At 28.1% G+C, this 20,060-nt stretch overlaps 1 protein-coding gene across 3 annotated transcripts in view; it reads right to left on the bottom strand.

Annotated features, from left to right (window-relative positions):
- The window catches only part of LOC132934327 (serine/threonine-protein kinase BRSK2), a 118,846-nt gene that overhangs the window by 84,700 nt on the left and 14,086 nt on the right, over positions 1–20,060 (bottom strand). For all 3 annotated transcript variants that reach the window (XM_061000621.1, XM_061000623.1, XM_061000622.1), the window contains exon 2: positions 570–664. In XM_061000621.1, the coding sequence (XP_060856604.1) occupies positions 570–664 (95 nt within the window). The remainder of the gene's footprint in view (positions 1–569; positions 665–20,060) is intronic.

Here is a 20,060-nt window from a genome sequence, read left to right as displayed (position 1 = left end):
TTCTCTAATTATGTTACTGACGTAAATTGTTATTGTTGACATCCGAAGCGCAACAAAAGACATTTTAATTTATCCGTATTTAATCAATATTGTCATTTAACCAACTACTGCATGGTTCGAAAAGATTATAACCTTTAGGTCAGTATACTGGCTGACGCCAAATCCGCCACGAAAATTCGTAACAAAGCTAATTTAATTACAAGTTTGCTATAAAGTTGGTTTTAGGTTTTATGATATTGAAAAATACCGAAACGCATCCAACAATGTAGACCGCAAGTTTCGCATTAAAATACACGTTTGGTCGTTGAAGTGAAATTAATATTTTAAACGTACCTATAAAAATATATTTATACAAAAGTTGTATTACATTAAACTATACTTGAAACATCGCAAGTACTGCGTAGCTATATCATTAAAATGACAATAACTGAATGCTCTCTACACATTCGACCATCGTATGAATGATGATACGATGAATATTGATTACGTAATAAAGTTACGTTTATAAATAATATTCATTATATATATATAATATAGGCATACGTTCAATACGACAAAAAAATAATTACCTTTAATAACACCGACTCGCTCAGCTTCTCGCGGTTAATTATTTTTATTGCTACATTTCTCCCAGTGACGCAATGGATGCCGAGCTTCACTAAACCTGAAATAAAAAAATTAAAACATTTCGATATTATCGACACCGTATAGTGTTGTAGTTATTTAAGAATTATTTCTAGTATTGATCATATACAGCAAACAACACGTTTACAATATAATATTAACATCTGTCGAGAAAACATAAAATTACTATTGCAGTCGGGTATGGCGCGTGGATATAATAATAATAATATTATGTACTTATACTTTAGAGGTAGGTCACCTGTATGTGATTGTAGTCGGACGAGTGCTGATGAATAACGAGGGAGATATTTTATCAATAATTCAATTGATTTGAGGTAGGTAAGTTTTTGAAGTCTTACGCCATAATATTATATACCCACTGATAAATATTTCATAAAAAAACGTTAAAACATTTATTCCATCAAAATGAAACATAATATATATAATATTTTTTTTATTTTCAATAATTTAATAATTTTTATAAAATATAATATATTAATAATATTTTTTTCATTTTTACCGGAAACTCGATATGGTTTCTTTTCATTAAAAATTGATCAAGACGTATTATGTAAGAGCATTTTTTCATTTACTTTTTAATAAGATTCATTTCGAAAATCAAAGTTCAACTCACAAACATTATTCAATGACTAAATTGAAACGAATCAGACTTTCCGCTACGAAATCGGAAACTTATGTATCGCTTCACTTTCCACGGTAACAATAATGTATTATACAATAATATAATGGCGTTGTATTTTTTATATACGATTGAAAGTAATGGAAACCATTCTGAACAAAGCTCAGTTTTCAATAACATTGTAAATTATTTATTTCCATAATTATTGACGAGATCATAAAAAAATAAATAAAATATCTCTGATCAATGACTTTTGGGAAATGTATTTAAGTGGCAAGAGTATAACACAATATTAATTTTAAATTGCAATATCTGTAATGGATGGAATATTTTACAAATTCAATACATTTTCCAGTCTAATCAAAAACGTATTTTTTTAAACCATTTTTATTTAAAACTAATTTATTTACTTCGTACGCCGTCTTCTGATTTGATTATAATATCATATACAGTCTATGATCTTTATACACGGCACGATTATAGGACACATTTAAAGTTAAACACTCATTATTTATTGATAATATTACTAACGTTTTTGGAAACGTTTCTTTTTTTCATTTCAGTTTTTACCATAATCATCATCACTTTTTAAGTATTTTATTTTTTTTAGACGACGAGGAACATATTTAATTTCATAGCTAGAAATTAAAACATTAAAACCACTCTACATTACAGTACATAGGTGTTCAGTGCACCTCGTTATTGAATATTTGAATATGTCACTGTATTGTCGTATGTCAGCAGTGTTGTATCTATTATAAGTATATAGGTGGTAAAAGCATATATTTATTTATCTATTTATATAAAATGATTATCTGAGATAAACTATCTAGATAAGATTTTCAATTTTATTTTCATAAAGGTACCTATGCAACCTATTTTGTAGGTTACTGTATATATTCTATGTAATTTGTAAACACCGAAGTTAAATCGTATTCCACACTCATGTATTTGGTAATTACGAATGTAAAAATGTAAACTTAATTATAGCAGTATATTATTATGGCAAAAATGGTATATTACTAATGCAAGTTTTAAATTAACTGTTATTGTTCTAGATAAATTTAGTCATCTACTATCTAGATAAATATTTTAAGTGTTATCTTATATGACTTTATTATGCAATTTCAGTAAGTTATTCGTTAACTTATTTAGATAATTTTTGGGTATTTTCGTACAACACCGTGTTTGTCTTATAAATTTGAATTTAATATGATGAATCATAGTATACGAAAAACGATTTTGAGCGAAGACAATCTGTCAGCCTATATTACTAAGTACATTTAATGATTTGTTTTTGATATTTCTATTAAAGTAATTTATTTTATTAATATATTATTATGGTAGGTAGGTTATTTAATTTTTGCTAAAAATGCGAAAACATTGAATTTAATATATTATAAAATATATTTACTGGAGGGAATAAGTACTACCAAAATATTCACGCGATGGTCAATATTAAAACTAACATAATATACGAAAAAATGTAATATGATTGATACGTATTTATATTTGCATAGCCCTGTACAATTCCACTCTATTCATATAAACTTTAAATACTTAGAACCAATAAATAAATTACTAGGTACCTAGGTTGAAATTCAAATTTTATATTACAATGAAATTCTCAAAAAAATGTTCTGCTTCAGAATATGAAATTAAAAATATGCGCAGTAAAAATATTAAAAAATATAAAAGTAAAAATTTCAAAAGCAATAACGATAAAAACATAATTGATTTTCCAAATATGCTATTTTACAATGACTTCAGATTATGTAAAAAATAAGTTTATTTTTTGGAAAAAATATTAATTACCTTAAATGAATTGAATTTTTTATATTATAATATTTATTGTTACATCGACAGTAATAATGACTGAGATTTACGGTTACATAAAAATTCAGTCGGTAGGTACATCCAATTTTTTTTATTAATTGTCAAGTTAATTTAAACGACACCTGAGTCACCTTCAACGTGTGGGAACATCCTACAAGAAAAAATGGATGATTGTTTTATTCTCCACTCGAATTCAGATTTACATAATTTTCAAGCGCATACACACACAACCGTCATAAATACAAAGCAGTCATATTTTTCATGTAAGCTGGTTTTAATAATGACCATCGATTAATATTTTGCGACCCATTTTCCTCGGATCCGATTGGATGTTATTTACATAAACAGTTTTGACCGTTTATAATATATTAATTGATAACCATATGATATAAGCAGAGTTATGTCTTATGAACATCTATAACAAAATATTTTGTAATTTTTAGATTTCGAACCGAGCTATGAATGTATTGATTTTACAATGATCAATGAATTGTAAGTTTTTTTGTGTTTGTCCTCGCCTTTTGGAGCAGTAAGAAGATTTTCAACTTCATTATCTTTTCTGGTAAGAAAGTGAATATAGTAGATACTTTGGGGAATCGCAAGTAAAAAAGCGGGTAAGTGGATGTCGCTCGGCTGTACGGTAGGTTACAAGTGGGTCATTGTATAATGGATTGTATTAAATTTGAACTCAATGATATAATATCTTTGTATAAAAAAACGATTCTGAGCGTAGATTCTGGATTTTTTAAATTTTTATTATTTCTCATAGCCTTTAAGTAGAATTAATATTATAATATTATAATTTTTTATTCGTTGCGAACAAATCAGTAGAAATTAAAATCCCATTTTAAGCGGTTTTTCGTAATTTGTCAGTAGTTTTTCCCGTGGTATTAAATAACTATTGAGGAAATCGAAAAATGACCTTTTTAAAGTACCATCTTGATCCAATTTGCTAAAAGATAAGGTACTATATATTGACATCTAAGCGCACTCCTTCTGATAAAAATTTTGTATACAGGATATAAAAAAAAAATAAAATAAATAAACACCATTGTAAAACCACTAGCTTCCTCGCTCCGCTAAGAATATAAAAGTTCCCAATAATTTTCTTAATAATTGGGAAAAACTGGAATTTTTTACGAAAAATTAGTTTTTGACAAAACTGATTTTCAATTTGATATAATTCAAAAACGACTAACCGTAGATACTTGAAATCTTTACCAAGTTTTTGTAGTAAAATTTTCTATATAATATGATAAAATAATCAAAATATTTTGACTCTTTTTTTAAGCTTATACACACATGTCAAATTTTAGATTTTTTTTCAATAATTGTCGATAAAACATTTTTATTTAGTCAGAAGCTTTAAAATATAATATAAAGTTTCTCGTAGTTGGTAATAATGAAATTAAAAAAAAAAATTGAGTGTAAATACATATGAGACTTTCATGAGCGTTTAAGTTAGAATTTTTTCGTCAAAATACCTAAACATTGACAATTATTTGGTAATTTAAGATTCTCAAAATGTTTACCTAAAACTAACATCAAATATTTTAAAATGTAAGAAAAGGTTTCTCATATTACGCTGTTATTAGATGAAATAAAAAAATGTGGAGCGTAATTCCACAAATACTTTCTACAAGCGTCTGAAGTTTAAATTATTTTGAAAAGTTCTAGAAATTTTCACCACTGACCCCACAAAATAACTAGATCTAATTTTCCACTAAAAGCCCCTCTCAAAGTACAAAGTTGATTTTTTATAAATATTAAAGATACCATAACACAGCCAGATTTTTTTTATAAGTATTTGAAGTTTAAATGCTGACATTTCTTACATGGCTGCAAAATCACAAACATTTGCAAAATATTTTATATTTAAAAACGTATAAAATATTAAATTTTTATGGAAAAGGCTTGAGAGTTTAAGACAGTTTCATTTTAAGTATTTTATTATAAAACCAAGAAATCTAAAAAATATATACGCACAATTTCTTTTTATAAACATTTAAAGATGACATTTTGATAAAATTCGATATTTATACGAAAAAAAAACAATTATAATTATTTTCTTGTAATTCATAATTATTATTTATGGGGACTTGAAATTCTTACGTTTATTATTATATTTTGTGTACAACATGATATTTTCAAACATTTTGATTTATTTTAAGGTACTTTTAGGTATTTATATCACGAACCTATTCAACACCGTTCTTTGCCCTTTGATAAGGCAGTATTAGGTTTATTATATCAAGTTAATAACAATAATAAATTACATAGGTAAATAATTATTATATACAATAATAATAATAAAATGTTAATAGTTAAATAAATTAAGAGGCTAAAGCTACAACCAGATTTTCATTAATTTTTTGAGAAATAGTTAAAACTGTTTTAAAAAAAATGATTATTATAATTTTATTTATTTTGTTAATTTATACATTTACGATATAGATATCTTATTATATAAAATATAGAATATAAAAATAACCACTATATTTTTTTCTCCATCCCTAGAAATAATTTAAAATTTAATGACTCACTGGCATTATTTAAGATGTTATTTGAAACATTATTTAAAAGTTTAAAAATGTATACATTATTTAAGGCTAAATAGTTCCATCTATGGGTCACTTCTCTCAAACTCCCCGTTAAAGTGTCTCTAAAATATTGTTAATTTAACTTGGTTTAGTTTAATTTATTTCGTTTTATTGTTATTTTATATAAATCCACAACATCGTTTGTGCTTGTTGTAAAAATGTTTCTTTATTGATAATCACTAGATTAAAAATAAATTGAAAATTAAAAAAATTAAAAAACTAAGGCACTGATATATTATAGAATATTATTTTATTAAATTTAAGGAACTAAATCAACCAAAATAACATCTCCATTCTCCAGAGTTATCTGTTTGGTATAGTCAATTTAAAAACAGACAACTCAGTTTTTAATAATAATTAGGCTAAAATATACGTCATATACCAGAGTAGGACGTTTGTTTCACCTATTTGTGTTTTTTTTTCTTTATCATATTGCTGAATACAATATATTTATATGTAGGTATTAGTTATTACTGAGTTATTACCTTCAAATGCAATGTTCTCGACAAAAATTAAATTAACCTATCGTAATAACTTTATTAGGTAGCAATATCAAAAAAACATAATATCTTGATAATATAATATAAAAAAAATGTTTACACCAACTCGCATATTATTACCTCGGTTAGTGGTCCATGCGGGTATCGGTGAAAACTTACAACACGTGCCCACATCAATGAAATAATTATCATTATTGTACCTAATATAATATTTTTGTCAGCTTGTTCCCGTTTTGACTTCGAGCTAGTCAGTAATACTACACAAGTACCTACACAGGTACACAACGCCATTGAAGGTTATTAAATATACAAAAATAGTGATTAGGTAATAATAATATGATCAATTAAAATAACTATAGAGCCTGGAATTATATGCATTAAAAATGTATGAAAATTGCATGCATTTTATGTACTTGCTATCATTAAAATATGCAAAGAAGCGAAAAAAAATTGTTGTTTATTATAAATTGAAAGAAGTTTAAAATGTACAATGTATTAAACAATTTAAATAATCGAACTGTACATTGGACTTGTACAGCTCAAGCGCATTACCCGTTGTATTTTGATTATTTTGAGTATTCACTAATCGAAACAAAAATGTATGTTATTTTGTTATGTGACATAGGTACCTAACATCCCACCGACATCCCGTCTCTCGAGAATGACCGACTACAGTCTGCATCCTAACGTACCACTCAGTCCTCATATGTCATGGTTGAGGACATATTGCGGTCAAAGAACTGGACGAGAGAACAGCTGAGGTCGAGGCAAAGGCCAATCTATGGGTGGTATCCATCAGTGGCGTATTTACAGGGGGGATCAAGGGGATCAATCCCCCCATAGGCTGTATATAATATGCAACATTTTTCGGATTTCTGATTGAAGACCTCTAGCTTTAAAAGCGGGGCTACTGAATAAAATTATATCCCCCCCCCCACCCCTGACAAAAACCTACATACGCCACTGGACTATACACCCGACCGACTGAGCCCTATTTATTTAATTTTGATATTCATCTCTATTGTGTAAGGTGATACAGCATAACCTGCTATTTCCCGATGATGTATTTGTTTGTATTGTATTGTATTGTATTGTATGGTATTGTATTTAAATTTGCACAACAATAAACGGTGGCAGTAGAGGAGTAGTATTGAACAATACTATGGCCACACAGGAGAAAAAAAAGCATTTAACATCATTGCGACTAGGCGATTATTCGAAAACTTATGGTTGCGGCTGTTACAGTTTTATGGGCATATAACTATATTATAACACTGCTTAATATATAATACATACCTAGGTGATTCTTTTATATTACTATAGGTACCAACTGTAAAATATCTTGTCAGATGCCGGTAAACTCGTGTAATCATGCGTGTCACAAAAAACTTTTTTTTTTACAATTATAATATTTTAGTTTAAACTTTCATACTTTTCTAAATGACAACATACGTTTTTAATATCATATGCCAAAACAGAATATTTCCCTGATAATCTTGACCAAAATAACTGTAGTTATAGTAGCTATCCTTATGAGTTATATTTTAAGTTTAGATGGTATAGGCATATTGGTGAACCAGCATTTCGTGAGATGGCCATTCCATCGCTCGTCTAAAACCTAAAAGCTCGTAACTACTATTATAATAAGCAGCTATTTATGTATACAGATATCATATAGGTATAAGAACTTTTGCATTAGACATGGTTGTGATCGGTGATTTTTCAATATCCCACTGTCGGGCCATTATACGAGCGCATATCGTCATCCGTATATCGTGCTTAAGGTAATTATAATAAATTGTCATCATACGAATACGTCGGATTCAGATAATGCGCTCAGGTATACAATATTGTTATAAGTACTTACAACGGAAAACGCAATCGATTTCTGTTTGGCGGTGACGAAATATTTTAATGACTGAAATGGCTGACGTGATGACGTAGTCTATCGACGATAGAGTCATTATCAACTATTACCTGTTGGGCCCAACGTGCTAAAATAAAGCTTAAAAATACATATTTAAAAATATTTTAATATAATATAGGTATTTATAGTATTTACTGTGAAATATGTAAATTGAAAAGGCCGCTAAATTTGATTTTAATTTTGTTTTAATCAGAACGTAAAATCGATAATAATGGCGGAAAGAGTGTAATAAACATATTAATCATATTATATTATAACCTACCTAAATGTTTTTTATTTAAAAAAATGCATATTTTAAATATTTTTAAACAACATTTTCTCCCCTATTTATTTAAGATACATATAATAATACATATAACATTTAATCGGTTTTGTACTGAAAATATGACATTTTAATACTTAAAAGTCCTGCGAATTTCTTACTCCAAAGTCCAAAGTACAAACTAAATCTAATTTTCTGCCGCAAAAATAAGTATTTTTACTGCTTCAAAAGGTGATGACAGGCGCACAAAAAAAAATGATAAATAACAGACATAATTGTAAAACTATAATACTTTCATCACACCACCCAAAACCTAAAATAGATTACCTACCTACCGTATTTAGTGCGAACCGTTTAAAACTAATGATAGACGAGCATAAATAGTTAAACAAAGACTACATATGCGTGTGGTGGGGACTGGGGGGAGGGGATTGTTTTGACATTTCTTGTCGTATCTAGACGAGATCAAATTGGACTTATTCCGTACAGGTCGTAAATTCACTGGTACACAATATGCAAAAAAACAACTTTATATTTTGACTAATTTTGCATTTTTTTCACGAACAATTTTACGTGTCAAAAGTTAACAAGCTGCAAACAGATTGCTATATAGCAATATCTTATAATAAGACTATATTATTATTACATTTCTCGTTTCGCTCAGGGCACATATTATAATAACTTTTAAATATGCGGCCGAGACGAGAAAATGCACTAAGCAATAAATCATGCAATAAAATAAGATGGAATTTAAACTTTAAAGTATGCAAAACAGACTTTGTTTTCTGAATCCATGATATTAAGATGCATTCAGGTATGTCTATTATAGGATTTAAGAAAAAACAAATTAATGCTAAAACAGCTCTTCCCTATAGTATTATACTGTAAGCCAGCTAGACAATCATTTTCTAAAGGCACTTTTATGGATACAATTATTCTTTTTAAAGCTCTTCGCGACTTCACACATTATTTTATTATGTTATGTTTCTTAAATTGTAGGTCACCATAATGTATATTAATTGCATTTACTAAATACAGTTTGAAAGTTGAAACTATGAAAGCGTACTTAAAAAGTGCCTGCTTATCCGTTTTTGTATTGTTTTAGGCTTTATGATTATTTATAAAAACTTGAATCAACTTGTACATTATTATTATGTTTTAAAAATATTAAAAATCATAAAAACTGATTATACTTTTAAAAATATTAAAATCCTCTATACAGCAGACGTCTGCAGTGTATCAAACACTCTGACCTCGCCCACTTTCATTACATAAAATCTTTTTACACTATATACCCAACCATTAACATTATCAAAAACATGCTTCTATCAAAAATTCCAAGATCAATAACTATGAAGAAAGTACTTAAAAGGCCACATTTTTTATTTTTTAATCTCTACCTCTACATTTTATGTAATTCATACAGGTTTTAGGCCAAAATATAGTTTCTTAATAATACGGTGAAATGAAATATATTATGTCCAAAAACAATAAATACCAAGTAAGATATAAATTAATGATAAATATTATTAGGTACCTATATAAAATCTGTCCCACAAATTTAATCAATCACATACTATTTTACAATTGGTTAAAATAATAAATAGTAAATTAATCAAATCTATGCCCTATCTAATATAGAATATTAATACACTTAATTTTTTTTTTTGAGAGAAAAAAAGTGTAGAATTGTATTAAAAAAATTATATTTTGTGTTGGATTCAGGTTGCTTAATTGGGATATGATAAACCAATGATTTCCTACAAGATTTTTTTCTTATATCATCCTGGTTTTAAATTTGTTTTGTCTTTTAAGGATTTCGGTATGCTTTTTTAAATGTTAAATGTTCTTAGATTGATACAATTAATTATATCATTTGTTCAGTTATTATGATAGGTTAGGACAAATTTTCACATGAACGTTGAATTAGAACCCCCATATCATTTCCCAATTTATTTGTATAGTCTTTAGTCTTTACCATGTATTAAGTAATCGGGAGAACTTCTTGAACTGGTTAATGTTGCACTATGTGGTTTTATATACCATCCTTTTCTCCTATCTATTATTTCTATATTATTGAATATGTGCGTTTGTATGGATCTTATGAAAATTTGTTTAATTTAGGTACAATTCATAGATAGATAATAATTTTGTGTGGCTATATAACTTGACTGATGGGTACGCCAACGTAAGCTACTTTTATTATATTTTTTTGGGCAATTTGTACTGTATTAATTATGTCTGTCTATTTGTGCCCCCCAGCATGTTATAACATATAATAAAATTGAATTACATAATGCCATATATACTTGTCTATTATAACCATTTAATTTAGAAAACGAATTTTGTAAAATAGAGTAGTTAAACTTATCATTTTATTTTTAACATTTTGTATATGATTTGACCATTTCAGATCGAAATCTATCGTTATTCCTAAATATTTGAATGATAATACCATATTAGTTGGTATACAGTTGCCACTGGTTGAATTAGTATTACATTTATGTATTATACATCTGTATCCATCAGGCAGATGTGACTTGTGACTATTAGTATGCATACTGATTTATTCATGTTTAAGGGATAAAACATCTTTTTCCATCCAGTTATAGATATGCTGAAAGTCACTTTGTTTTAATTCTTCCCAATTATCATCGACATTAACTAGCGCTATATCATCAGCAAACACGAACAACCTACCTTTTAATAATGACGGCGGTATTGAGTTAATATAAATTAAGATAAATAATATAATATATATATAAAAAATCTCTTATCGTAATAAGAACAAAATATTGTCAATAGATACCAGTTTAACGTTTATTCAAGCACAGCATTAACATTTAATCGGTTTTATAGATAATAATATTATATTTTATTATGCTGATCGACACGGGACGGTTTTCTACTAACGCGCAAACCGTTATTCGGTGCTCTCTATTCATGTCATCGTTGTCCGAATGCTAATCGGCTGTACGACTCGACCCAAATCAGCCAAACTTTTTACAGTTTCAATAATAATATTTTACTGCGATAATAATATACGACAGTCACGTATCGAAACTTTCGGAGAGGCAATAATACATCCTGTCCGGATATGGTTTTGTGTCGTCGGAAGTTTTGTTTTGAGATATTTTCGCGGGAAACGTCGTTCGGAAATCGTTGTCTGAGACATATCTGACTTAAATACGATAACACAGCTGGACAGCCATATTATGATAACGCCATCGCTTTCGGATCGGATTGTGTTTGTCTGTGAGTTGAAAATATTATACTTAATGTAATGTTATATCGGAACAACCACAATAAACCACAATATTATATTATAATAGTCTGTAGCCGTAAAATGCGATTGTCATAAATAATAATTTTGTGATGTGATGTATTTATGTTATTATTATTACATTAACCTTGAGTGACGCGCGTGGTATCACACCGGTAATCGGAATAAAAATCCCCAGGAAAAAAATCCCCGGAATACAATATTACTCTTAACCACATGCAAATGGTTGAACAAATATTTTTTAACCGTTAATTAGTATCTATAATTACCACATTATTAATATTTAATTACAAATACGTATATTATATTATACTATACTATATTATATCATTAAGAAAATGATGTATAGTAATAATAGAATATTAATGATAATATAAATACTATTTTGTTTTAAATAATTACGATAATATATTATGAGTAATTCAACTTAACTACAAAAATTTGCAAATTATAATATTGTAGTTTAAAATTGAAATTATAATGAATGGATAATGTACCTACCTACTCACGTTTCACCATTACAAATACAGCATATAAAAATATTTTGAATGATCGATACGTCGAATAATACAGTTAAAAACATAGTATACAAAATATAGGTAGGTTATAATGATAATAATTACCTATCAAACAATAATGTATTGAATGTAGGCACCAAGCACCTACTTACAGTAAAAACAGCGTATAAAAATATTTCGAGTGATCGACTTATTTAATTGGTCAACAAGAATGTTTTATTTTTTTTGTATATGTTAATATGTACTCATCAGATAATAGATATAATATTCTATTATTACTATATATAATTTTTTTTAATGATATAATAGGTGTAGTATAATATAATATAATTTACGTATTTGTAATTAAATATTAATAATGTGGTAAATGGTAATTATAAATACTAATTAACGTTTAAAAAATAATTGGTTGTGACTAGTATAAATTGTAGTCTGGGAATTTTTTTTCCGGAATTCATCACACCATATAGTTGTGCAAAGGGTCGGGAGGGGGCGAGTAATTTTTGGTGTTGAAATAATAATAATAATATTTCTAATACAATTTTAATAATTACCAAGTGTTTATTATCATAAAACGAATTTCTTTATTTATATACTCTATATTAAAGTATATAGATATTTATAATACCTAGTTATTATGTACGTATTAATTAATGTTCATGTTATGTAGAAAACATAATTATTACATTTTGATATTTTTATGATTGTACTAAATGATAGCAACGGGGTACGAAAAATTCACGAAAATAACATAAAAATCATATCAAAAATAGACTGGGGGTTTGCCCCGCGCGCGTCACAAAAATATGTTAACAGCAGTATTTCTACGCATGTCATGTGTCATAGGTGTTATTATAGGTAGGTACGACGAGTGCAGCACACCCTTAAATAGATTTCACGTTATTGCTTATTATTATTACTGTCGAGGTTCCCGAAAAGTAATTCACTTAGTGCATCGTCGGCAGAGGTATTATAAGGTGGTAGCTTTACACGGTGACAAGTGTATATATACTTATCCTGGCGCGTTTTCCAACCGGCAGCGGCGTTGTCATTATTAATACGTTTTTCGTTTGAGTGCCTTTCCCGCGTTTAATGAGTTAATACTTGGGGAGGGGTTAACGATATTATGTTAATCGATATTGTTACGTCGTTAAAATAATGAAACAATAATAATAAAACGATAAAGAAAAAAAACTGTTATTATTATAATATTAATATTTTTTTCGGACCCATTTACAACGGTAACCTTTTCTTCGAACAATATTGTTACGGAGCGTTGGTGCGTGGCTTAACACGGTCGGGCCTTTGAAAAATGCATGTGGTTATCGTAGACCACAATGTCGACGACAATGATAACGACGACGACGACGACGACGTTGATTTTACAGATCCTATTATTATTATACGTACAACAATTTTAAGTGTGCAGTGTCCTATTATTATTATCATTATGTCTTGTCATTGATTTTTGAGCACGAATTTACAAACTGTGATCCTATGGTAAATAATAGCAATAATAATAATAATATGTATCCAGAGTGTTTGCACCCGTCAATAAACATTGTATCAGCTACCAATTAAATAATATTTTGAAACTTGATTCCGGAAAATTATTACTAATCCGATAAAAGTAAATAGTATTAATCATAGTATTTATTAGTCAACTTCAAATACAAAATAAAAGTTGCTTCTGTAGTTTTTTTTATAAGCCGAATTACTAATTTCCATTGAGTATTCGAATTTTGAATATATTCATACGTAGGTAATATTATGTTCATTTTAAAATTTAAATTGGTTACGCGGGCGAACATGAACGAAGGCAAACATGATACGTAGGCCGCCCCCTCTGGTGAAATAAGAGCTACATTTAAGCGTTGCAGTAAAATAATGAATTGCAATTATTATTCAATTACGCTAATAAAAAAAAGTATCAAGTTTATAATAATAAGTCAACGATTAATGCTTATTTAAAAATAAATTAAACAATAATAATTGGAATACTGGATTATCTATCGGTATCGTTTATTTTGTCCTTCGCCCCCTGGAAGAAAATTTTCTGAAATTCACTCGATGTTTACACTGTTCGTCTAATACCATGTTTGTATGAATAAGTTACGGTGTTATAGTAATACACTGAATAAAGTTATATAACACTCGTGCGTAGATATAATAATCGGAAAGACAACAGACATAATTAAAAATTCAAACAGTTTAACAATTTACAATATTTACCTCCAGAGGCATATAATTTATCATAATAGTTTCTGAATAATATTTTATCTGAAAAACTAACTTACCAACGCACCTGTCTTTTATTAATTTCAAAGTTCCTCTAAGGACTCGTAGATTTTTTGTCTCCTTTACCATTTCATTGTCCTCACCCAACTATAATATGTCACCAAATACATTTCAAAAAGGCTCCTAATTTTCGTTGCCGATGTGGACCACTCTTTACCTTTTAAATTAAATTTAACTGCACTATATTATACAAAGTTTTAGTGTACTGTCTTATTGTCAAATGAACTATTTTTTATACAATAATATGTTAGTGTATACACTGTCCATTTAATCAAAATAAAGAAATTATAAGGTGTATTTATTTTTTTAAATGGGTCACGAGGTGTGCTAATCTGCTTACGGGCACGAGAAAAAAATACGTTAATCCATTTCCGAAGGTGTCAGGTGGATTATGTAAAGTATAAATCTAAAAATCAAGCGAATACTACAAGAGGCTTAAAAACGTGTTAATCGTCGACACGCGTACCTGAGTAGGTGCATTTGTTTCAATCAAACAATTAGTTAATGATGTCGTTCTTATGTCAACAACGCGAAATTGGTTTTCTTTTGTTTTTTGTGTTTTTAAATTTCATCTACTTCGTGGACAAAATAAATCGATTTTATAGTAAGTAATGGGTTTTTTTTCCTGACATAAAAACTCCCTGCTATTACTTTTTGGAGCACTAATATAAAACGAAATAAGAATAAGATCCGCGTACGTAATGTTCGACGCACTGGAAATCGGTCGCAGGTGATGGCATTCGAACTTTTCTGAACTTACAAAATGTATAGTTTTTACTATATAGTTTTCTAAAAACAAAAAATTGATTCCAACGAAAAATAGTCGGCAACATATTTAATAAACTCGTAATTAAATCAACTCCATTACACGTTTACCAAAAACCAATAACATGGATTAAATGTGAATTTTTTAAGTCAAAATTATATATTTTTGGTTAATTAATCTTACAAAATATGAGATGATGTACAATAATCATAGAGACTTAACATTTTATTTTATTATTGTAGTTGACAGTTGTATAATATTATTATCATGATAAGTAATAAATATTATAAAATACATGAACTCGTCAGTAAACGCAGTGATGTACCTATTTTGCCTATCCATAACGCCTGATTACAATTACGCCAAAGTCACATTTTTCAAAGGAATAGAAGAATAAAATATTATATTATAATAATGAAGTGTTGAAAAAATAAACACTGCTCTGATGGTAATAAAACCGAAACGAAATAAAAAAAAAGTTGTGGGCGGTAAGTTAGGTTCGTTTTCAAAATTTAGCGTTTTATTAAATATGTGCAATTTGAGGAATTTGTTTTTGATTTCAATTAATTTATGTACACAATATTAATTTATTTCATCGTCAGCAAAAAAAAAAAAAAAAATGAGTATACATTTTCAATTTATATTCATATTTTTAATGCTTAAGGTTATGTAAAATAAAATCTGGTTGCAATAAAACTTTGAAATTATTATCATTACAATATTTCCGTGACTAACAAAAAAAAATATATTTTCTCCGGCAATCAATAATGTTGAGATTTTACAAATCGTTTGTATTTACTTTTTATATTCATTATCCAATACATTGTTTATTTTAATAATAAATGATTATCATGATTTATCTTATAATGTGATTTTACAAATCGTTCAGTTTTAAATATTATACAACAATAATATAATAATATTATAACAGGTGAGATAACAATTTGTAACAAGCATTAAACAATATGTAGGTAATAAAGTCCAAAAATAAGGCATAAGAATGTTGTACAATTCACATGGTTTAGCAATATTTTAAGTGTTCATATGATATGTTAATATTAATCATGCTTGCATGATTATTGTTTAAAAAGTTAGTTCTGTTTTTCTTATTCCAGTGGTTTTACGTACAATTTAATGCACATTTTAATGCATAATATATTTTATTAAAAAGTATTCCTATCATGTAAATTATGTTATAAATTGCAATATATTTCAAACTACTTACAGCAGAATATATTTTTTTTGTTATAAAGTATTGCAGTTGTCACTTATGTACGTACTTTACATTTCACATTAATTTGTAAAACCTGTTCCGAATATTTTTTTTTATGAAGTGTTGTCTGTATTTTAATTTTTTTTAATTGACGGAAAACACATTTTTTTTTATTTCTAAAAACGACAATTATGCTTAACCTTTTAGTCTATTATTTTTTAAGCTCCTCCGTGTATTTTCGTTAGTAGGTATAATTATAGTTTTATATCTTTATTTGATAAAATTAAAAGTTTCTATTAAAAAATACATTTTCATACATTATATATATATATATATTACATATACATTTTATTACATTTTCATGAATTCATTATAGTTAATAAACATCAAGTGTCAAATATAGGTCGATTGGTAGGCAGGAAGGTATAAGTATATCGAAACATTAAAGACATTTTTTAGGACCTTATAATATATACCTTCAATATAAATGTATAATATTATGTATAAATTATAACTGTGGTATCGGAAGACGTTTAAGATAACTTTTGAAATTAAAAACTGTCGGCAAATGTTATTACTTCTGAGATCGATAGATCGTTCGTATAATAATTGCACACAGCTTAGTGCGTTTAGGATTGTATATCTCTTAGTTGATTTATATTGTACACTTTAAAATAAGATGTAAAATATAATAATATTATATAAGTACAACATATACCTAAAACAGTTTAATTATTTTCCGGTAATAGAAAACTATGCAATACCTACGTCTATAATATTATAAATCAAACCCGGTTAATAATAACGCAATAAATTGAGCTGTGGACGTAGGGACTATCTATATAATATGTATAATCCTTAGCGGCCCCCCGAGTGTACTAATATTATTATACGCTGTGCGTGTTGTATGGAGGTAGGTGTGGCCGCAGATACTGTGCAGGACTTTGGCTGTATTAATATTTAAAATTATTTCAACAAATCCGATCGCTTGCAACACAAAACGACTATATAGGTACCAGAAACGTCGTTTTTTTTTCCGCCTGAAAAATAAAAATACAAACTATTCGGTCGTAAAATAATAATATTATAATGTCACACATCGATCAAATGCGCACACCATAAGGATGAAGTAAGTCAAAAGAAAATAATACGTCGTGGACGAATACGTCATATAGTAACATGTTGCTCTATTTGGGACGAATACGATTTTTATAACAGTCCAAAAATTAATTTGTGTGTGTACGATATTAATAATATGCTGTTATTGCTGCTTGTACCAATATTATGTCTAAAGATGGGTATACAAAGCACAATTATATTATATAAAAAATTGGCACGTGTTTGGCGAATCGGTTAAAATTTAAAAAAAAAAATCCAAATAGCTGTGTTAAATATCATAGGAATTATAACCATATAGTTAAAATGTTAATTTTTACTAAAGATTTCTTTTGCTAGAATATTATTATAGTTAATGCAATTACTAATCAATTTAATAACTCGACTAGTGATCATAATATTTTAATGACTTGGCTTTTACCGGTGTATTTTAAAAAGTTATTCGTTGAGTTACGTTGTTTAGCCATGTGTAAATAATAAATATGTATCTATACATTCTACAGCTCAGTTAAAATTAAACTTAATTAATTTTTTTTTTTGTTTAATCACGGTGTTTACACTAGGTATTTTGTATACGATGATTTTAAATAAAAATAAGCTGACAAATTAAATTTATATTTAATAATACTGTAGATACAAATATAGTACTTATGTATTATTATTATTACCTAACCACTGTAATGTAAGTACTTCACGATGAATTGGATGAATTATACAATGGTTGACTATATTATTTAAAACATTTAAGTCACATAATCACTACGTATGACCCAGGTCGTAATTAAAAAATAATATTATCTTAATAATAATAATGTATTCTTTATTAACTTATAAGCTTTTTGTTTTAATTATAGTATTCGCTAACGTTGACTTGACTTAACTAACGCAAGTTCATTTGCTTAATTCACTTGTTCACCTTTGTTTATACGAACGTATATACAGTTTATAAATTATATAAATATTGCACACGCGCGACGATTGTATTATACGTTGTTGTGCACTTACTTGTTTATCGCTCGTTGGTATTAATTTTTCATTGTCGACCATCAATTTTATTATTATTATCGGCTTGAGCGAGCACAGTTAGTACCATTTTACATCTGATTATTACAACTGTGGGTACACTTTTCACAAACTATATTATCATAATATAATAATATTATCGTTTTGATAAACGTTCGTTACAAAACGTTCTCCCCTAGCCGTCGACCGTATACCACGCATGGTATACTTGGTATAGGCAGCGTACGTAATGCATTTTACAGCTATATACAGTCAGCGGGAATATCTCGGAGCTTATAGACCAGTTGTAGGTATTTAGAAATCCCGAGCTCCGCTCATATTCGTGCTGCGTTCACAAATTATTTCACCCTCTGTTTACACTTATCATTTTCGCGTGGTGGGGTACCTACCCGGTGGTGGGGAGCGCTTCGCTCAATAGTTAAAGAGCTTTTAAATGGGTAACCTTTTGGTGGCTTCCCTCACGCTATGTATACGCTGCTCTTACGTCAATCAATAGTTTTTTTTTCTCTCCCCCTTTCCAGTTTTGTTAATTTGAAATTAAAAATGTATTAAAACGCACACAAGACGCATGCATCATAAAAAAAATAATTACTGAGTAAATATAAATGTAAAAAGTAGACGGTACCTACCTGAAATATAATACGAGTATTCCTGCTATTTTCTACCATAATATATTAAAATGCAATATACGAATATACTATATTATACACATAATATGTATATTGTGTATGATAGATTGTTATTCAAATATTGAGTAACTGTGGAGATGACATTAGTCATGAAGTATTCTTATAATATAACGATATTTATTGAATGTGTGGAAAAACATGTACCGAGTATTATCCCAAGTAAATAGCAATTTATTTCGAAAATCTAGCTACCCCATGTTATTTTGCAGATGCACACGTATTGCGAAACTATGAGTGCTGGAGCGTTTAGAAAGCAAATAATCGCTAAACGAAATAAATCATATTTTTTTTTAGATTCCAAGTGAAAAGAGCACTGTATTGGGTTTAGAATAAAGTGTGTGTTTTTTTGTCCGTCATGGTGTTTTGAAACGGAACATTTACTTTAAATCTTCAAAATGTGAGTACACCTATGTGGTTTGTGGTAGAACATTTGCTCAACCTAGTTGATACTTTGTGTCGGGTGGATGTCAAGAACCATTACGAATTCACACTATTTGTAATAATTATAAAGAAAATCTAACAAAAACTGTGGAAAAATGAGAATATATTTTACGCAACACCAGTTCTTAACAAAATCGATTTTGTTCTCTATTGTTGTAATATTCAGAAAGGAATGACCTTAATAGTGACTTGAAACTTTCACCAAATGTTTATAATATTCTGGAAATTATATAGTCTTAAAAGACGTATGCTAGATCTTTCTGAGCTATTCATAATAATATATGTATATGTGACATTTTCCACTTTTTTTTATCATTATTCCTA

Source organism: Metopolophium dirhodum, chromosome 1 (assembly GCF_019925205.1).
Source record: "Metopolophium dirhodum isolate CAU chromosome 1, ASM1992520v1, whole genome shotgun sequence".
Classification (NCBI taxonomy): Eukaryota; Metazoa; Arthropoda; class Insecta; order Hemiptera; family Aphididae; genus Metopolophium; species Metopolophium dirhodum.
This window is presented reverse-complemented; position numbering and strand designations above follow the sequence as displayed.